At 34.7% G+C, this 23,175-nt stretch overlaps 2 protein-coding genes across 2 annotated transcripts; one reads left to right on the forward strand and one right to left on the reverse strand.

Annotated features, from left to right (window-relative positions):
* Window positions 1–3,221: 3,221 nt before the first annotated feature.
* Window positions 3,222–4,174, forward strand: LOC132739892 (cornifelin homolog; the record flags this gene model as incomplete). The annotated part of the gene is given in 2 exon segments (XM_060727729.1): window positions 3,222–3,355; window positions 3,830–4,174. Coding segments are annotated over 2 exon segments (227 nt in total), but the record flags the coding sequence as incomplete, so codon positions are not given.
* Window positions 4,175–4,583: 409 nt separating this feature from the next.
* LOC132739891 (heme transporter FLVCR2-like) lies at window positions 4,584–20,758 on the reverse strand. The gene is given in 10 exon segments (XM_060727728.1): window positions 4,584–5,633; window positions 6,190–6,233; window positions 6,684–6,795; window positions 7,796–7,901; window positions 9,566–9,676; window positions 10,019–10,122; window positions 18,676–18,743; window positions 18,963–19,100; window positions 19,730–19,871; window positions 20,309–20,758. Coding segments are annotated over 10 exon segments (1,362 nt in total). The 3' UTR covers window positions 4,584–5,546.
* Window positions 20,759–23,175: the final 2,417 nt, after the last annotated feature.

A 23,175-nucleotide genomic window follows, 5' to 3' on the forward strand; every position in this document is an offset into this window, starting at 1 on the left:
ATATAATAATGATATACTGATATCAGCCTGTGAAATTTTGTATGAAATAACCAATCTCTTTAAAATAGCACTTGAATAACCGACGCGTATGAATATTACATGACGTATATACAGTACATGCACTGTGAAAAGTATTAGTTTCACACAAGACGCAAACGTTTCCAGTGCGGGAGATAGTAGAAACACGTGTGCTGAGAAAAAACAACAATATTGAGCCGTGTCACGACAAAACCCCAACATATAGTGCGTTGCGACCAGCATGGATCCAGACCAGCCTGCGCATCCGCGCAGTCTGATCAGGATCCATGCTGTTCGCTTACAACTCTTACAAGTAGAGAAACTGATAGCGAACAGCATGGATCCTGATCAGACTGCGCGGATGCGCAGGCTGGTCTGGATCCATGCTGGTCGCAAACACTATTATGTTGGTTTTGTCATGACAATGCTCAAATATCACAACAGACATTTTACATAATATAACATATGCACATGTACCTTTATAATATTTATTATATTTGAAAACATTATGCCCGTTTCACCTTCTTTAAACAGTGTAACAGGAAAAGATAAGGTAATAAAGTTCAGTGTCATCTCAACTTGTTCTCGGAGATATACATGTATTACAGCTATATGAATCTGATACAAGTGAAAACACAGATTTTCATAAAAGTTCAAAACGTTATCATACGAATATCTGAGACTAATAATTCGGATATATCGCTAATGTGTTACAAGATAACGCGACATATAAACTAATAATGTTTACAAGAGTTAAAGTGCTGTACAAAGATATGGGTTATAACTTTCATTAATTTAATAAGATAATAAGATTACAAGGTTATCATATAGATTAAAAATGAGGTTATACATGTAGTTTACCCTGTAAGATCAACGCTAACACAAAAAGTTGGGTGAGAACTTTTACCTTAAGAAAATAGGCAGTGGGAGTGTGTGTGTGCGAAAACTTAACGAACTTCATAATCGAACCAGGGTCTTTCAAATATATTTAAAATACTTTGACCAAACTCACAAAAGCAGTTGATACATAATTAAGTTAATTGTGAAGTAAACATGGAAGGGACATATCTGTATACCGCAACAACTGGTACACTTGATTCAATACGGGCAGTATAAAACAATAGGAGCGATATGAATTTGCATTTTAATTATACCACATCCGTATTCGAATCTTTAAATATGTATAGATCATTCGTTTAAATCAGTAGTCAATTGAAAGGTACAAATAAAATGGTTTCCTGCGGGGAACATATTTAATGATATAAAGATATTTCATTTAACTATTTTTAACATTCTTTGGGGGATAAAAGGAATATAGTTGACAATAATCGATCAATATAGAAAAACGTCTTTGGAAACTGGTGACCGTTGTTCAAAGACCGGAGATGGTCGAATATAAAGCAATTATTTCTTTTTAAGAAAATGATTAAATAGGCCTACCATTTTATGAATAATTCCGAGCCAAAAACAATTAAGTAAACACACAAGTTTACAAAATATCTCTATTCATTGTGGCAGATGCCACTACGAATATTTTAATTTTGTAGATTTTCAGTATAAACAATTTATTGTTTGTAAATTTTGAGATAGATATTAAAGAAACATTGATAATTTTCAAACACATCATTCAAGTTTTTCCACCTTAAACGGTTAAATAATTATAAAAAAAATTAGAAATGTCACGTAATAAGTTTTGTCCTTAATTATGGAGACGGCCTACTGAATTTTCGACCCATATCTCCTATAGTAAATCCATCACATTTAAGGCTAAATTCTGGACAAAGCAAATCCGGTACTGAAACTTCATGACCATTTCTTTAAACACCAATGCAGTCCAAGTAAATTTAGCACAAAAAAATAATACATTAGCCCTTGGAGTTTTTCTGCAGCTTTTAATTTCTGTAATCACTATAGAATATTCCAAATAGTAACTGGTGTGTATTCTTGTGCATAGTGCCTCATGAAACCTTCCACCCAGAAATGAAATCCTGCAAAAATACATCAAAAACAACCTTTAAAGTACTCAGAAATGAAACTTATGTACACAATTACTAAAGATATACTTAAAATATAACCAGTATCAATTAAGATGACTTGAAATAGGCCATTTCAAAATTTAAAAGAACTACTTTCTAGACTACAACGGACTGGGTCTAATTCCGTACCGGGGTGACACCTTATGCGTAATTCGGACTAATTCCCTAGAGGTAAATCCGTAACGTACCGGCAAACGGTATTTAGCTAGGTTTTCGAAAAGGTCAATTAACCAATCATGTACGGTTTACAGATCACATGCTCCTCCATGTACCGAAAACAGGTCACGTGCTCCTCCATGCCTCAAAAGTTAAACGCGTACCAAAGACCGCAGGGAATAACAAGAAAGATAAATATATTAAATTTTATTTCATGCATGCACTTATGACCCTGTCAAGAATAATGCAAGTCAAGAATAACGCTGTTAAAAATATCGCCATCCTTAATCAACCTTGATATTTCACAATCACTAATTTCTTTCATTGCTAACAACACGGTCTCCGAGTCAAATCGTAAATACATGTACGTATGTTAAAGAAGACGCCGTAATGTCTATCTATGCTTACTCCGGACAAAAACCGATTTTTACTATTTCTTTATCAGCATATTGATACTCAATTGATTTGTCCCCCTCTCTGTGATGTCTTTGCAACATTAAAATTTCTTTGGTATAAAAGATTTGGCGACCACACACACGACTTCGTTTTTCTGTACACGTACCTCGATCATTTGTTGTCATTGTCCAGAGACCGTAAATATTTGAAATTTTTCATATGTAAAAAAATAACAAATTATAAAATAGTGACAACTATACTTTATTTAGGTTTCAAATTTTATATACAGTGTATCTGTATATTTCTAATACATATTGTTGCACACAGATTTTCTCGTATATTAATTCATAAATGCGAGCAACTCAATCTGACTAAACTTAAGATCTTCTTATGTAAACATAATATAACTTCTTATTTATAACATGTAAACATAAGTTTTTCCTTTCTGAATACACTTCCCTCCAATACTGTGATAATTATTAGATAAAATGTAAACGGCATTTCCTACGTTTTATTTATTTTATGCAGACGACACGACCGGTGTCCTTGTAAGATTTGAACTTTAGTCAGATTGGCTGGGAACTTTTCGTTTGTTTTTATTTATTTCAGTACTTCTGACATACTGTTGCCTACCATGCGCTATCTGCAACATTTCTAACCGCGTTGGGGAATGTAGCTGCATGCCATGGTTCGTACCAGGTGCCTTGGTTGCCCTGAGGGCCCGAATCCGAACACTTGGTGGTATCCAGGTAAGATACAAATTCTATTTTGATTGAAAACTATCATGACATACAGTTTATTTTATTATATGGTTATATATACAATTTAACAATTTCAGCTTAAACTTAAATTATTCGTCTTCAGATGATTTGGGCAATTGTCGTCAAATATTATGTACATGTGGTGCATTTTCGGTTTTATTATCCGCATACAAATGTTAAATGAATTTAATTGACTAAATATCCCAATAAAACTTGAATAAATATTTAAAAAACAAAAACAACAAAAAACATGGTCAAACCCGATTGGTAAGGTTTGGGCACACATATAGAATTGACCATCATGATGAAATTACACATGTCTAACAAACCGTAATGATCACCAAGGGGAGAGCATCGTAACACTTCCTCAACGTACAGGATTACCTTTCCTATTCTACCGCGAACTTAAATAGTACCGTTCCAATTTTAAGAAAAACTAAAAAGTAAGTTAATATTTTTCAGGGATCAATTTGCACCGATTGTATGACAATGTCGTTCTGTGGACTGTGTGCTATCTGCCAGATGCAGAGGGAACTCGACGCAATGGGTCTCTAATTTATACGTCACAACAACATGCGCAATAAGCGCATTGCGCATACGTGATCATCAGCAGAAGTTAATTTGAACTGTTATAAATCAAAGTATGCAATGTTTAAAGACATGTGCAGTCCATAATCCGTTCTTTTTTATGTTAGATTATATTTTAAAGTATTTTAACTATATTTTGACAATTTTATAGTATTTACTTATAAATTTATGTATGTATCCTTTAAATTGCCTTTCCCAAGATTATATCTATATAAATTATATTGTTGTTCTTTTCAATATGATAACTTGGAAGTATACAGCCAAATCTGACAATATGAAAGGTAATGACAAATGACATCTGTGCAAGGTTTCAGCAGGGATCGCTTCTGTTACGTGTATATCCACTAACTTATAATTGTTTGTATCGGTAATTTTTGGGGGAAAAAATCAAGAGGTCGTGAAAGGACTTACTAGGCTAAATATAGCAAATGAATAAAAATAATTATTCAAATTATTTAAACAAGAGATGCAGAAAACTTTTACGAGCTTTCTGAACAACACTCCAATATATCTATACCGGTGTTTAAAATATTGACATACGAATGCTGCAGATACTTCCCAAGTCCCAATATGTGGTAGAGAAAATACTATATCTATGTGTGTTACAAAATAAAACAAACTATGAACGTGTGATAAAGCATGCTTGTTTATTTCTAGATCATATTACTTCCTTACTTATAAAAAAACTTATAGGGGCATCCGTAGCCGAGTGGTTAAGGTCGTTGACTTCTAACACTTGCTCCTCACCGCTGTAATTCCGAATCCCGCAACAGACGTCAGATTATTTCATGTGACGAAGCTATCCAGCAAGCTTACGAAACGTCGGTGGTTCTACTCAGGTGTCGATTCGAGTCTGAAATAAGGCACGGAAGGGCACCTGAGGTCTTACCCAAACGGGGAACCTGAAAAGTCGCCATATGACCTCTTCTGTGTAACTTGACAAAAGTAACTAAACCACGCTATCACGAAAATAAAGTAACTAAAGCGGGGAATTATTACATCACTAAAACAGTAAAAATAAATTTAAGAGTGGTTTCAACAATAATTGTAAGTAAAGATGAGAAATATCAGATCATGAAAACTCTTAACATAACTAAAACAGTCTATAACATCTAATAACGAAATTAATAGAAAGTAACTAAATCAGACAAACAACGACAAAAGTAACTAAAGACAAAGTAACTAAAGCGCGGTAATATCAAATCACGAAAACAGTAAAAGTAACTAAAGCAGACTATTAAGGAATTAATTTAAGTAACTAAATTAGACTAACATCTGATACAAAAAAAGTAACTAAAGCGCTGTAATACCGTAAATGATGGTGAAAACTAATGTCAGTAAAACAAACTAAGATCTGATCATAGAAACAATAAAAGTAACATAAGCTGGGAAACAACTAATAATGAAAATAGTAAAGGTTACAACACCTGGCTTTAATTTGAAAAATGAAACGGAAAGAAAAGTAACTAAGCGAGGTAACGAGGTACATGTAATATCTAATAACGAAAATAAAAAAATAACTGAAACCGGCTAACAAATGATTATGGAAATAGATCTCGTACAGTTGACTGAAGCTAACACAACTGGTTCATCATTTTTTCATGTTTGCCATCTTCAATCCTGTATTTTCATCAGTTATATTCACATTTATATTGTCATGGTCCACATATTCCACAGCCTGAAATTACAGTAATATGAAATTAGCGTAATAAGGTATTTTCTTCCGGTCTCCGGAGGCATTTTCTTCCAGTCTCCGGAATACAGAGTATCTTGCATATGGTGAGTTATTGTTTCGAGAAGAAAATGTTCGATTATTTATTTTTGAAAATTATTGTTTAGAAAGGACAAGCATTGAATTCTTAAGGTTTCAATAATGGTTTAAGAGCATGCTAGATGTTTATTACCTGAAGAAAGTAGCGCGTAATGTAAAATTATAAAAGTAGCAAAATGTAACCAAAGTAATATTTTGACTTCAATACAAAATAATTTAATACTTTATCATTAAAACTGTTCTTATTGCCAAAAAGCAACAGAAGAAAAATGATGGTTCAGGTAACTGGCCGATGTGTAACATTTTAGAAACAAAAAGTACACCAAAAATAAAAATCATTTGCGAAATGAAAATTAAAGCATTTCTTGGGAATAGGGCCTTCAACGTAAATGGCCATTGTATTTGAACATTATGGGAAAATATATAATAATATGAATTACGTAGGAAAAAAGGAACAACTTACACTTTTACCGGCCTCCTGGCGTCTATAATCAGCTTTGATAAATGCTGAAAAAAATGCAATAAATGACAGCTGTAAAGTGTCACACATATCAAAAGCAGTATAGAAATACGGATTAACATACTACAATGTTGTACAGTACTTATAACGATTTTGTATATTAATCAATTGTCTCGACAAAATAAGACCAGGAAAAACCCACGAAATGTAGCAAATGTATTTTCATAACATCATCATTCATGACGTTATCATAGAACTTTTGGCTCATTACTAACATTTTCTTAAACAGGCTTGTGGAACTTTTTAATAACATAGGAGAAATTAAGGGGTTTAACCTGGTTTTTTATGATCATTTCTCATTTGATAAAACGTTGTCCGAATGGATACACAAATGGTTTACACGATGCATTTGCGGATTATTTCTTTACAAGATCGCCACATTGTGCACGTGCGTAGATATTTTTGTGTACATGTACGTATAATTATACATATCTAACCTGTCATTATTGTTCCAACTAGAAGAATCCCTGATACGGTAATATTTGCTGACAAAACGCTCACTTGGTTCATCAATGCACGCATCCCAATGGTGACAATAATACCAAACGTCTGAAATACATAGAACAAATCTTTTATTCATTGCAAGCGCACATTAACTATATATTTATATATTGTCGTAAAATTACAAAGAATGACTCCTAATTCTAAAAAAAATAGTATAAATTTCACTTTGGTGAGACTTATGGCAATTTCACAAAATTTATAAATGAATAAAAAATGTATGTAAATTATCGGATGTCTGCAATTCCTCGGAAACTGGTAGACAATGCTATTTATTCTTGAAATGTGCTTCCATGTCTGGGTTTACTTTTCATATAACCAATATCGTTAGTTTTTAATAGTTTTCACAAATGACTCATGATCAGTAGATAACTACTTCATGTGTAATGTATTAAAATTAAAATAATTTAAGATTTAACGCTATGGTACAATAGTTCAAAAGTATGACAATTAATGTGACATTATGCCCATCCAAGGGAGTATAGTTTTTGAACAAGTGAAAGTTAAAATAGTCATTATTTTGCCATATTTCCTGTCAATTTTCTAATATTCTTCGCATGAACGATAAGAAAACTTATTTAACTGTAAATATCCACCGGAAATAACCTGTAACATATATTTTATAATAGACTGGGGCAGTCTTTTTTATATTTTAGGCAAATAATATATATCTTATCCTTAACATTTTCAAGTCAATAGCCAGTCTTTTGAAATATATAGTCATTTCAGCTCAACTTGACAATGAAAACATGAGCATACTGTCACTTTAATGAATGTGGTTGTTTGCTAAATGTGTAAAACAGATGAGCCGCGTCACGACAAAACCAACATAATGGGTTTGCGACCAGCATCCGCGCAGTCTGATCAGGATCCATGCTGTTCGCTATCAGTTTCTCTACTTGTAATAGTGTTTGTAAGCGAACAGCATGGATCCTGAGCAGACTGCGTGGATGCGCAGGCTGGTCTGGATCCCTGCTGGTCGCAAACCCATCATGTTGGTTTTGTCGTGACACGGCTCAGATATTTAACACTTTCGTAAAATCATCACCTGGGCAGATGCATTTAAAAGACCGGACGATGTACCCTCAGATTCCGGATACGTGATTTCAGCCGCAAATTCGAACCCAACCGGTAGGTAGCCTGTCATAAAAAACCTGGAAAAGAAACAATACCAGTATTCATTAACTATATTAGAATAATGACAACAAAAAGCTGATAAGTTTGAATAAATTGATGCAACAAAGTATATTTCAAATTATAAAAGGGCCATGATGGTCCTATTAGACTCACAAGAATCTAGAGGAATATTTACAGTAAAACCTGTGAATAAAGGCCACCCAAAGAAGAGACCATACATGGCCGTTATAGATAGGTAGTCTTTATTCAGAGATTACTCTGTTGTAATTTTATAAATCAAGGTTTGTGAAACAGTGGTCTTTATTTACAAGGTGGTCTCTATTTGAGGGTGGTCTGTAACCAAAACAAGACTTTGCTAAGTTTTCTTTATAAATATCGAGGGAATCAAATCCCCGTACCATTACCTTGGCAGTCAGACACGTTGGCTACTAGTTTGAATTATTTCTATATATAATAATCTCTTAACAGATTTAACCAAGGTGATTTTCATTGAATTCTGTTTTTATACTAGTACAAACAAAGAGATAATTGGATGTATCAAAGAACGCGCATAAGGTATCTGCTCACCGACAAATACTAGTAACTCATTAACTGATGTTAAACTCAACACTATTGACAATCAAATATTCTTCTTTTTTTAATCGATACCAAATTAGCTTACTTGAAGTATACTTTCATATATACAATGAATGCTTCAAGGGAAACCACTCACAACCAACTAATTAAATAAGCAGACGACAATTTAGACAACCAGCAGCAACTTAAGATCGATTGTTTCGGCTACATACACGTATTTTCCTCAATTTGAAACAGATAATTTTCAAAAGAAATCTTGTTCTGCAGAAGAGTTTACACATATACAGACGATGTAATTGGAAACATCGTAAAAATGCGCCAATGTTCGACAGGAACGCGCTGTCACTTTGAGTACGGAGGATAATAAGTGTCAGCTTAGTGAAAATATTTTGACAACAAAATGATTGATGTATGCTATCCCTACAGAGAAATGAACAAAATCCTAGCGATGGATTTTTTTCTTCCCTTTTATATTCTTTTTTGTCTATTACAAATCTTCACTGAATTTGAAATTGAGAAATGGGACTTTGAATGCTTCAACATGTTCAAATTACGAACTGTTTATCGTAATATATGATAAATGAGGTATTTAAAATCAAAATAAAACACTAAAATTCACCAGGCAGCATATAACATGGCCCGATGATCGTGACCATCACTCATAAACTTGCCCCTATTATCGAGGCCATCACTCATAAACTTGGCCCGATGATCGTGGCCATCACTCCTAACTTTGCCCCTATCATCGAGGCCATCACTCATAAACTTGCCCCATAATTGTGGCCATCACTCATTAACTTGCCCCATTAACGTGGCTATCACTTCTAAACTTGCCCCATAATTGTGACCATCACTCATTAACTTGTCCCATTATCGTGGCCATCATTAATTAAATTGCCCCATTATCGTGGCTATCACTCATAAACTTGTCCCTATTATCGTGGCCATCACTCATAAACCTGACCCAATTACCGTGGCCATCACTCATAAATTTGCCCAATTATCATGGCCATCACTCATTAACCTGTCCCCATTATCGTGGCCATCACGCAAAACTTGCCACATTATTGTGGCCAACACTCACAGATAAGTTGATGTTACTTACCCTAAAGCCCCCGCAGTGATAAACACAACCCAGATCAGATCTACATCCATTGTAAACGTAAATACAATCATACATATCATTGATAAGAAATAAATCCCTACAGTAGTTGGTCTGAAATCAGAAAAAGTCATTACCTTAAGAACATTTCATTAAGTTCCATTCGTTTGTAATCTACATGTATTTCATATGAATAAACAACTTTCGGTTATGTACGCTCAAAAAATACTTGTTTCATTCAATCGAAATATTCAAAAGTTATAATGCGTGGCTTTTGCAAATTACTGAACGAGGAACAATAATAACTAACTTCAAAAATTAAATTGCTGTTTGGACAAAAACGTATTGTTCAAGTCTAACTGCAGTAATCGTCCATCCTAAATTATTGTTTTTCTTTTTACGTCCGTGACTTAGGCATATGAAACCTTACAATGGATGACTACATGAAACACTTACTTGAATGATTTAGTTTTGTCCAACCAAATTCCAGCAACAATAGCACCGACGATACCAGCTAGTACAAGATCTAGCCCTATCTGACCAGCGTTCTCTTCATGTCCCTGAAACATACAACGTACATGTCAATTACAAATGTATAACTCAAGCCGACCCCTCCAGGACACCGCCGGTAAAAGCCCCTTCCTTCAGGGACAGTGTGAAATGGTAAATTCCCCGCAAAACGACCGCCCTCCCAAACACCCACCGCAATAGACATATATACCCACTATTTTGGCTGCCCAAAGCATCGTTTGCATTGAATCGACAGTGCTCGGACAAACGGAAGGTATAGCCTAAACTTGATTCATTTGCACTGCTACCTCCCGGATTAGTACGGTTTCTGGTGCATGTTCATTATATGTTAATATACCTGGTTCATACAATGTGCACAGTTAATAAATATAAACTAGAAAAGTGTCCATAGGACACGGGTGCCCCCACACTTAACCGAATTGTCTCTAGGTCAATTTTTTTTTTTTTGGCTACATGTGCCCAATTTGAAAACAAAAAATCTTTTATTAAGTCAGGGATTTTTTCCAGAATTTTGGAAACATGACCCATACCCATGGAATTAGGAATTTCAGCAGTGTTTTGTTAAAAATTGGGAAAAATGCATTACTGAAATTTTGCAGTGATTAAATGGATGCAATGATGGCATCTTCAAACATTTAAGCACTATTACAGTGAAGAAGCACTTATTTGCAAAGATTTTAGATTTTTTATTCAATATTTTTATTTTGTAACTTTCAATAGGGTTTTTTTTTGCCTGTGGATTGAAAAACAACAGCCCGGTTTGAACCGGGTGATGCTTGCTCCCCGAATAGGTTTTGGACACAGGTAAGTACACCTCTTGTAGTTTCAGAGTTATGTCCCTGGAAAAAGTTCAAAGTGCAATAATTCCAAAATTAGGCAAGGCAGAGTTACTGTTCTTTGCACTGCACTTCTAATCAATGTGATCTATCAACCTACAAAGTTTCTTGTTGATATCTCTTATGGTTTCCGAGTTATGTCTCGAACAACTTCAAAAAGTAAAAATAAACAAAGGGCAATAACTCCAGATTTAGGCAAAGCAGAGTTATGATTCTTGTGCACTGCACATCTACCAATGAGATATATCGACCTACAAAGTTTCATGTTGATATCTCTTATACATTTACAGCTATGTCCTGGACAAGATTTTTCTAAAAGGGGAGATAATTCAAAAATGAGGCTTAACAGAGTTATGGTTCTTTTGCACTGCACTTCTACTCAATAAGATCTATCTACCTACTATGTTTCATCTTGATATCTCTTATAGTTTTAGAGTTATGTCCCGGACAAAGTTCAAAGTGTTAAAATAAACAAAGGGCAATAACTCCAAAATTAGGACAAAAAGAGTTATTGTTCCTATGCACTGCACATCTACCCATTGAGATCTATTCACCTACAAAGTTTCAAGTTGATATCTCTTATAGTTTTAGAGTTATGTCCCGGACAAGATTTTTCTATAAGGGGAGATAATTCAAAAACCGGGCAAAATAGAGTTATGGTTCTTTGACACTGCACTCCCCCTCAATGCCCTCTACCACTGTATGAAGTTTGAACAAATTATCTCCAAGGGTTTTCAAGTTATGCTCCGGACAAGACAACGGACGGACAGACGGACAAGACGGACGGACAGACAGACGGACAGACGGACAAGGCGCCGACTATATGCTCAACAAATTACAACGTATTCAAAGTTTAAAAATAGCGTTGGCTTATAGAATTGTCAATAAATGCACAATCACAAATTACGCGGATGAATATGATTTTATCAATGAAAATACTATTTTTAGCGATGTCGATTACCGAATACTACACAAACCGAGTAGTGGAATATATAGATTCTACCATGTAGGACAGAAGATTTTCGCTAAATTATTTACTTCAATTTTAAAACAACAGGTTTATCCTGAACAAAATACCTCGAAATTAATAAGGATTACAAACCCGAAATGCAAATGGAAGTTTTAAACTTTAGAATGACTTGATGTTATCAGACATGGAATACTCCTCCGTGGTGCAGGGGTAACGCGCTCGCTTAGTGGTGTCAGAGGTCTGGAGTTTCAAACCCCAGTCGAAAGGAAACTTTTTTTTAAATTCTTTTTTTTAAGTGTCTTTGTTAAGGAAGTAGCCATGATATGCAAGGTATAAAGTGTGTCTGTCATATACAAGAGCTGTCGGTAGGACAGCAACGCTCGACTATTCTTAGTGCTTGATAGTAAAAAAAAATGCTTGATACAGTTACCTCCTCCTGTTTACAGGTTGGGGTCATGATGGTGAACAAGTGTGCAAAGTTTTCAAAGCCATATGTCAATGGACTTTGAAAATATTTGAACTATTACAAAAACTTTAACGTAAATTCTAAGTCGAAAAAGGGGCATAATTCTGTCAAAATGCTTGATAGAGTTACCTCCTCCTGTTTACAGGTTGGGGTCATGATGTTGAACAAGTGTGCAAAGTTTCAAAGCCATATGTTAATGGACTTTGAAAATATTTGAAACTATTACAAAAACTTTAACGTAAATTCTAAGTCGAAAAAGGGGCATAATTCTGTCAAAATGCTTGATACAGTTACCTCCTCCTGTTTACAGGTTGGGGTCATGATGGTGAACAAGTGTGCAAAGTTTCAAAGCCATATGTCAATGGACTTTGAAAATATTTGAACTATTACAAAAACTTTAACGTAAATTCTAAGTCCAACAAGAGCTGTCGGTAGGACAGCAACGCTCAACTATTCTTAGTGCTTGATAGTAAAAAAAAATCTTGATAGAGTTACCTCCTCCTGTTTACAGTATGGGGTCATGATGGTGAACAAGTGTGCAAAGTTTCAAAGCCAAATGTCAATGGACTTTGAAAATATTTGAACTATTACAAAAACTTTAACGTAAATTCTAAGTCGAAAAAGGGGCATAATTCTGTTAAAATGCTTGATACAGTTATCTCCTCCTGTCTACAGGTTGGGGTCATGATGATGAACAAGTGTGCCAAGTTTCAAAGCCATATGTCAATGGACTTTGAAAATATTTGAACTATTACAAAAACTTTAACGTAAATTCTAAGTCGAAAAAAGGGGCATAATTCTGTCAAAATGCTTGATAGAGTTACCTCCTCCTGTTTACAGGTTGGGGTCATGATGGTGAACAAGTGTGCAAAGTTTAAAAGCCATATGTCAATGGACTTTGATAATATTTGAACGATTACAAAAACTTTAACGTAAATTCTAAGTCGAAAAAGGGGCATAATTCTGTCAAAATGCTTGATAGAGTTACCTCCACCTGTTTCCAGGTTGGGGTCATGATGGTGAACAAGTGTGCAAAGTTTCAAAGCCATATGTCAATGGACTTTGAAAATATTTGAACTATTACAAAAACTTTAACGTAAATTCTAAGTCGAAAAAGGGGCATAATTCTGTCAAAATGCTTGATACAGTTACCTCCTCCTGTTTACAGGTTGGGGTCATGATGGTGAACAAGTGTGCAAAGTTTCAAAGCCATATGTCAATGGACTTTGAAAATATTTGAACTATTACAAAAACTTTAACGTAAATTCTAAGTCGAAAAAGAGCTGTCGGTAGACAGCAACGCTCGACTATTCTTAGTGCTTGATAGTAAAAAAATGCTTGATAGAGTTACCTCCTCCTGTTTACAGGTTGGGGTCACGATGGTGAACCAGTGTGCAAAGTTTCAAAGCCATATGTCAATGGACTTTGAAAATATTTGAGGTGTTACAAAAACTTTAATGTAAATTCTAAGTCGAAAAAGGGGCATAATTCTGTCAAAATGCTTGATACAGTTACCTCCTCCTGTTTACAGGTTGGGGTCATGATGGTGAACAAGTGTGCAAAGTTTCAAAGCCATATGTCAATGGACTTTGAAAATATTTGAACTATTACAAAAACTTTAACGTAAATTCTAAGTCGAAAAAAGGGGCATAATTCTGTCAAAATGCTTGATAGAGTTACCTCCTCCTGTTTACAGGTTGGGGTCATGATGGTGAACAAGTGTGCAAAGTTTAAAGCCATATGTCAATGGACTTTGAAAATATTTTAACTATTACAAAAACTTTAACGTAAATTCTAAGTCGAAAAAGGGGCATAATTCTGTCAAAATGCTTGATAGAGTTACCTCCACCTGTTACAGGTTGGGGTCATGATGGTGAACAAGTGTGCAAAGTTTCAAAGCCATATGTCAATGGACTTTGAAAATATTTGAACTATTACAAAAACTTTAACGTAAATTCTAAGTCGAAAAAGGGGCATAATTCTGTCAAAATGCTTGATAGAGTTACCTCCTCCTGTCTACAGGTTGGGGTCATGATGGTGAACAAGTGTGCAAAGTTTCAAAGCCATATGTCTATGGACTTTGAAAATATTTGAACTATTACAAAAACTTTAACATAAGTGGTTACGCCGACGCCGACGCCGACGCCGACGCTCGGGTGACTGCAATAGCTCTACTTATTCTTATCTGAGATAGTCGAGCTAAAAAGGGGCATAATTCTGTCAAAATGCTTGATAGAGTTACCTCCTCCTGTTTACAGGTTGGGGTCATGATGTGAACAAGTGTGCAAAGTTTAAAAGCCATATGTCAATGGACTTTGAAAATATTTGAACTATTACAAAAACTTTAACGTAAATTCTAAGTCAAAAAAGGGGCATAATTCTGTCAAAATGCTTGATACAGTTACCTCCTCTGTCTACAGGTTGGGGTCATGATGGTGAACAAGTGTGCAAAGTTTTAAAGCCATATGTCAATGGACTTTGAAAATATTTGAACTATTACAAAAACTTTAACGTAAATTCTAAGTCGAACAAGAGCTGTCGGTAGGACAGCATGCTCGACATTCTTAGTGCTTGAATAGTTAAAAAAATGCCTGATACAGTTACCTCCTCCTGTTTACAGGTTGGGGTCATGATGGTGAACAAGTGTGCAAAGTTTCAAAGCCATATTGTCTATGGACTTTGAAAAGCCATATGTCAATGGACTTTGAAAATATTTGAACTATTACAAAAACTTTAACCATAAGTGGTTACGCCGACGCCGACGCCGAACGCTCGGGTGACTGCAATAGCTCTACTTATTCTTATCGAATAGTCGAGCTAAAAGGGGCATAATTCTGTCAAAATGCTTGATAAGAGTTACCACCTCCTGTCTACAGGGTTGGGGTCATGATGGTGAACAATGTGTGCAAAGTTTCAAAGCCATATGTCCTATGGACTTTGAAAATATTTGAACTATTCCAAAAACTTTAACATAAAGTGGTTACGCCGACGCCGACGCCGACGCTCGGGTGAACTGCAATAGCTTCTAACTTATTCTTATCAGAATAGTCGAGCTAAAAATGAACATAAATGATTTTTTGATGCAACTCTAGTTATGCACAATTCCGTATGTATCAAACTCTGGTGCCTTGCAAAATGAATTATAATACATACAAGAGCTGTCGGTAGGACAGCATGCTCGACTATTCTTAGTGCTTGATAGTAAAAAAAATGCCTGATACAGTTACCTCCTCCTGTTTACAGGTTGGGGTCATGATGGTGAACAAGTGTGCAAAGTTTCAAAGCCATATGTCAATGGACTTTGAAAATATTTGAACTATTACAAAAACTTTAACGTAAATTCTAAGTCGAAAAAGGGGCATAATTCTGTCAAAATGCTTGATAGAGTTACCTCCTCCTGTTTACAGGTTGGGGTCATGATGTTGAACAAGTGTGCAAAGTTTCAAAGCCATATGTCAATGGACTTTGAAAATATTTGAAACTATTACAAAAACTTTAACGTAAATTCTAAGTCGAAAAAGGGGGCATAATTCTGTCAAAATGCTTAATAGAGTTACCTCCTGCTGTCTACAGGTTGGGGTCATGATGTTGAACAAGTGTGCAAAGTTTCAAAGCCATATGTCTATGGACTTTGAAAATATTTGAACTATTACAAAAACTGTAACGTAAATTCTAAGTCGAAAAAGGGGCATAATTCTGTCAAAATGCTTGATAGAGTTACCTCCTCCTGTCTACAGGTTGGGGTCATGATGGTGAACAAGTGTGCAAAGTTTCAAAGCCATATGTCAATGGACTTTGAAAATATTTGAACTATTACAAAAACTTTAACGTAAATTCTAAGTCGAAAAAGGGGCATAATTCTGTCAAAATACTTGATAGAGTTACCTTCTCCTGTCTACAGGTTGGGGTCATGATGGTGAACAAGTGCGCAAAGTTTCAAAGCCATATGTCAATGGACTTTGAAAATATTTGAACTATTACAAAAACTTTAACTTAAATTCTAAGTCGAAAAAGGGGCATAATTCTGTCAAAATGCTTGATAGAGTTACCTCTTCCTGTCTACAGGTTGGGGTCATGATGGTGAACAAGTGTGCAAAGTTTCAAAGCCATATGTCAATGGACTTTGAAAATATTTGAACTATTACAAAAACTTTAACATAAGTGGTTACGCCGACGCCGACGCCGACGCTCGGGTGACTGCAATAGCTCTACTTATTCTTATCGAATAGTCGAGCTAAAAATAAACTTATACAGGAAAATACATACAGGATATACAGTACGATTTAGATTGCAAAGATCAGAAAAACACCACAGAATTGCAGCCTCTTGATTCTTTAATAAATATACATGCTTATAGTAAGCTCCAGGATTATTTACATATGTGTTAAACAACATTTCAAGTCGTTACAAGCTAATTTAGAATAATATGGTTTTCTTCAGGCTCGTTTACCATATAAATTCAAACCGTGGCTGAGGGTTTTTGCGCTTGCTTTAGGAAAGCGAGAGGTCTGGAGTTCAAATCCCAGTAAAGGCAACTCATTTTTTTTCAAATTGTTTAAGTCAAATAAAACATTGGATTGAATATCAGTGTTGCATATTAGTCTTATAGCCAATTTACTACCATTAAAAACGCTGGAAAGCATTGGTGGCCCTATACAATATAAATCTCACAACCTGTAACCTTTCCTTACTTTTATTCCGAAGACCCAAACAAATTCAGCGCCTTTCTGTGGGCTTTGGAATTGAACGCGAGTGTTTTTTTGGCAGTATTTAGAACATAGGTTTTTTCCGACGGCGAACTCCGGACAGTTATCAACTCACAAGAAGAACTTCCTTGACAATGCTTTTCAATCACTAAAGAAACTTCCATTGGGAGGGGGAAATTCTTTTCGTGGGAAGCAATTTCCGCTCCCCCGTTGTTAAAAAATTTGTCCAATATATGAGATGACGTAAATTATTTTGACAATTGAATAATAAATAAGTAGGTACTTTCAAGAATTCGTCAGTAATTTTCACATTTTCTTACTCGTCCATTGTATGGATCTGTGGATTTTGTAAGGTTATTTATTTTGAAAATGAGATTTAAGCATATTCGATATGAAATGCATTTCCATGAGTTGTTTTTAAAAAGATGTATTTTTGTCAGTTCAATGATTGATTCTCATTTCGAGATGTTCATATAAAATAGATGATAGAAAGTTTATTTTAAGAGACATATCAAATTGCCAAACCATATGCACAAAAAGGACCAATGTCTCGAAAATGGCGAAATTTATTTTCTGGGTCTATCTAGAAAACCTGTCATAAGGAAAAATCTAGGACATCTGTACTGGTAATATTTTATATTTAAGATGTCGAGATACTTATAATTTTGGAATGGAATAGAATTTTAATATTCAAGAAAGTTCATTTTTCAGTTCTAGAATTTATGAAATGTTGTACTTAAGTGAGCATGGGTGTAATGATGAATAAAACGTTTGGCAAAGATCTTGTTATATTTCTCGCCGACTTCAAGGAAGATGTTACTGACAAAATATCATTTTAGATTATCAATTCGAAGATAGTTAAAATTGATGTAGCGGAACATATAATAGTAAAATTATATCAATGAAACAGTAACATTTACAAATGTTTTTAGGGTTTTATGTGCGAAATCACTTATATGTAATGCATTTGTGCATTAATTGTCAAAATTGAATGAGAAAATTGCCCTTGCTTAACTTTGTTGTATGATATATTATTATATGTATATTTGTACATTAGATATTTTCGTGATAAAACGCAATATTATTGACTTTAAGTTTCGAATATACCAGACCTCGGCTTTAAATTAAAACCGTGATCAGATATGATGTTATTGAGGCAGATGTATTCTAATATTTAATCTTTATTCATTGAGCTTTAATAGAAATATTTAGATTTGGCTTATCTGTTAGACCCCTACCAGCTTGATTGGCAGGCGGCGTAATGTCAATTGTTAATGAATTGAAAACAAACAAAATGGCATTGTCATGATGGTGGAAAAAAAACAGGAACAATAACTCTTGCCATAAAGCATCATCAAACCTGTAAAAGTTTCAAAGTAATCATCTTTAGTATATCATACTCGTTCGTTGCTGCAATTGAGCAGTTATATAAAAAAACTTGTTCGACAGTGTTTCATCTGATATCAATTTTATAGGTGACAGACCCCTAAATTATTCCGTCAAAACGCTGGACAATGTTCAAATGATCTCAATTTCAAAGGTTACAGACCCCCCCCCCCAATTTATTCTGCCGGAACGCTAAAAGAAAGGAAACTTGCACTTACCGGGAAATAGTGGAGTATGACGGGGTTGAGGAGCGTCCCGATGCCGTAGTAACTTCCGGTATTTATACCTGTAATTATTTTATATAGTCATGTAAATAAAAATAACTAAAAAGTTTACCATATGGTTGTTGTTTTTTTTCATACTTAAAGTAAAGAAAGGAAAATGAAATTTTGAATTGCATATATACATACAATACGTATTACGTAACATAACTCTGATTTTAAAAAATACACAACAAACATATACTTTATTAAAATCTTTTCATGATTCAAAAAAAAAAGCTTACCATACGTTAGGAACAATAAAATAAAATTCGAGTTATGGAACAGATTCCTGAGTGAGGTAAAATAGTTTTCCTGGCTATCTCCTTGCTCTATGAGCATCTGAGCATGACTAGGGGGAGTCGGGGGTTTCGCTTTAAACACTGAAATACAAAATGCCCAGTAAAAATAAGCAAGCAGTCAGCTAGTCTTGATTACCTGCCATTTTCTCTAAATTCTATAGTACGACGGGAAACAGACTACCAGTCAGTCCGACCTGCTTACATTAAAAATTATAAATGGATTGTGTGAAGTATAGGATTTTACATTTTCATTTATCGCATTTACATTTTAATAACATTCTGCTGTTTTAGATAAAAGAAACGTCCAGGAAAAAATCAGCTCGGTCATTAAAAGTTAATTCAATTAACTCTGTTGTAATAGCATACCAAACACAAAAAGTCTTTGAAATTCCTTCATTTGTGAATGGAAATGGTCATCTGAAGATGACTGACGAAACATGGTGCAATTTTTTCTGCTCCAGGCATTTCTCACAGCGGCGTTTTAAGCCATTTTGTTGTTGTTGTACATGGTTTCCTTGTTGCCAAGTAATTAAAAAAGAAAATGTGTCCGAGAAGATATTCAAAATATTTACTCCAAAACATAGTCTTTCAAATAGAAAAGAGTTATATATATATTGTAGCATATTGCACTTAAAATACAATTATAATAAAAATGCCTATTGATATCATTAAAATTATAATAGAAATAATTATTAACGTGATAACTTTACCTATCAGTATAACAATGAAAAGTGCGGTAGTAACACCAGCTGACATGTAAAACATGGTACTAAGTCCTTTACCAATCTCAGATAAAGATTCGCTATTACGAACAAGTAACGGAGGTATAAGAAACCCTGTTGCACACCCAACCTTAAAAAGAAAAGGCATTTTTATAACAATTCTGCTTCAAGCAATGTATTTGTCATTTAAGATTTATCAACTTTAAATTAAAAAATCATAATTGTTCTGAACTTTGTAACACAGTAGACGAGACCACAAGAATAATCTGTAAACTAATGTCCTTGACAAAATTTCATTGTAGTGAGTGAACCATCACGCCTGCCCACGGTGTAAATCTAGGACTCTGGTTTTTGAAGAATCAAATCCCCGGTCATCCTAAGTAATTTACCTTGAGTTCCGACGATGACCCCTGGTAAAATCTCCAGTTCGATGTGTACATATCATCCGCTATTTTTGTCACTAAACAAAACGCACTGCTTTGCGAACAATTAAACGGTGTCGGGGAATAAACATGATTGGTAAGTTAACTCTTAGGCAGTGAGATAAAAAGGGTCATACTAGCTTACCTGATTGCCAAAGACACCTATAGAAGTTGCGGTTGACACTTGGTTTGGACCAAACCAGACAGCTGCAAGACGAGCCGGAATTCCTAGAATAAATATCTGCGCAATTGCACAAAGCGTCTGGGCAAACATAAGGACCGGAAACCTGTCAGATGATACACATGCGCATTTAATCCAAGCGCCTAAAGCGTTCAGGAACGCTCCGCAGATCATATTCACTCTAAGGCCTTTCTTGTCAAGCAGCCACGTTGCAGGAAATATCAGGGGAATGTAAACTAACATGTAAATCATTGATAACCAGTCTATCGCAGTCTCTTGTTGGAAAGAGTCTTCCGGGAGACTCTCGTTGTAATATTTTATTAATTACATTCCCAATGATTTTAAATGAATCCATTGGTAATTGTTGCTGAACGAACAGGGCTGCAAACAATAAATAACATATGTGAACCACATCGCCTAGTGTACTCTTTCGGTGTTGTGTTGGATTTATCCACATATACCGTGTTCAACGGTGGAATGGAGTCTGTAGACATAGTAGGTTAGCTCAACTTCGAATGCATTACATATGATTTGCCGCTAAAGCTTGAAAGTACTGTATTCGCCTGTAAACATAATTGCAATAAATCTTTTTCACAGTTTAGTATATAACATTTTTTGTACCATAGTTACTAACAAGTCGCCAGACTTGTTACCGATTATGTTCATGAGTAGGTTAATGAGAAGATTTCAGTATGAATATAACGAAGGTTGACCGCAAAATTGCAGTAAAGTATATAAAATAAAGGACTTACGACAGTTTCAGTTAAAAAAACAAAAGAAAGAAAGAAAAACATATATTCTAGCATTGATTCTTTATTCAGTCTAGGAGTGCTGGTAAACCTTAATTACTGAGTATATGATGGCTTTACATTAATAAAGTTGTGTGTGTCTCTCTCCCTGTAATTAAACCATACCGTAAGTTAACAAAGGCGAATTTTATATATTTTCTTCTGCTGGATAACTGATAAAATCCGGAAAAAGTCTCATTCTTAAACAAATTCATTGCCAATGGAACATCACAAACTAATATTATCTTAGCTGAATAGAAATAACATCTTATTTGCAGCCCATGCCACAGGCAGTCGGTGTGTGGTTCTTTTAATTTCATCTATACATAGTTAAAATAAAGAAAGGCAGCTATCAACTTTCGCTTACCGGTCCAAATTTAATCCAAAACGTCGATAGGTTAATAGGGCAACTTTCAGTTATTTTGCACTAACTTCTTAAATTTCTCGACATTTCGTCTGACCCGGGTATTTTTAATGCAAATACTCTGTTTCTAAAATTAGAAAGCTATCATTTTATCTTTCCCATGCGGAACGGGGTAAGCATTAAGTATATCTGGGACATGATTTCTGTACATGAAATGTCGAGAATTTTTTTCCAGTTGTTTGCATGCACTGTTTTCATAAGAAAGAGATCGATTTATGATCAAAATCGTCTTCTTTTGGCCTGGTCAAGAGATGTCCAACCTAGACAAAAAGTGCACTTTTGCTTTAAAATTCGTTCTTTTATGTATTTTATAAACTGGTATAATATTGTAAATTTTTAGGAACAGAAATCATTTCTCTAATCTCAGTCGATTGCACTGGATTTGGGTGAAAATTGGTTGAAAATTAACATAGATCTGATACTTAAAATAAGGCCGGGTGATAGTTCCGCCGGTGAACCTTTCTACCTTGTCTTTATTTATAGTATATATGGATGAAATTAAAAGAACCACGCACCGACTACCTGTGATCCCGGTGTCGCAAGATCGATCTTCTGGCGAGGAGAAATTTCTCCGCGACAATTAATCTCGGACATCGAGTCTCTGAAATCATGTGTACTGATAATTAGTAGTTCGTCACTTGAGGAGAAATTGGTAATTACCGGTTACTTATCCCGGGAAAAAGCCGGTAAAGTTGACCAGAGATAGGATCAATAATGTGTTAAAAGTGTCATTAAAACAAACTAACCTTTTTCTTAGTAAAGCAGTGAAAATCGTGGTGGTTTTCTCATTTACATGTACGTCGCACACTGTAGATGCCGGTGCAGAAAATGTGTTTTCTTATATTGTCTTATTAATCCAAATTAATCAGTAAGAAGTATACTGTAAATAAATTTACTCCTCAACAAAAGACTCTCCTATTGCTATCATACCACAACATTGCCTAGATACCTTAATGGAATGTAAATTTTTCATTCATGCACATCATGTGTATAAACCATCCATATACAATACAAGTATGTCACATTTACGCGTCAAACTAAGTTCACCAGCTAAAATTACTATTAAAGCAGTGGCCGCATAAATTAGATACTATTATAATCACATTTCAAAAGTATCAAGGGCAATGTCAGTGGCATATTTTGGGAGGTAAGAAAGAGGCTATGGAGAGTGTTGTACATTGTATCGGTGTTTATTTGTTAAAAATAGATTTTGAAAACCAGTGTCTACAGTAGATCTATTTTGCTACAGTAGATCTATTATGATAAATTCAATAGAATAACATATGTTTCCATAGCTTAACAGCTACATTTAATATACAAGAAAAGCATTGATGCAAAGCATCAAAGGGCGACGCCAAAAGAATTTGATCCAGATTTGCACCTAAATACTTAACAAAAGATGTGTACTTTATAGCAGTACCATTACATGTGACCTGGAGGCTAGGGCCAGGTTAAGTTGAAACTTAAACCAAAAAAGAATAGACTCTGTCTTGCCAAGATGCAAAGGCAATTTTATAGTCAATTTAAGCAATCTTATAAGACTCATGTTATAAGAAAGAATTTCTTCAGATTTAATTTATGAGACACAAGGATTCCTGAGTCATAAGCATATAATCACT

The sequence above is a fragment of the Ruditapes philippinarum genome, unplaced genomic scaffold (genome assembly GCF_026571515.1).
Source record: "Ruditapes philippinarum isolate M1 unplaced genomic scaffold, ASM2657151v2 ctg12797_1_1_1_1, whole genome shotgun sequence".
Taxonomy (NCBI): domain Eukaryota; kingdom Metazoa; phylum Mollusca; class Bivalvia; order Venerida; family Veneridae; genus Ruditapes; species Ruditapes philippinarum.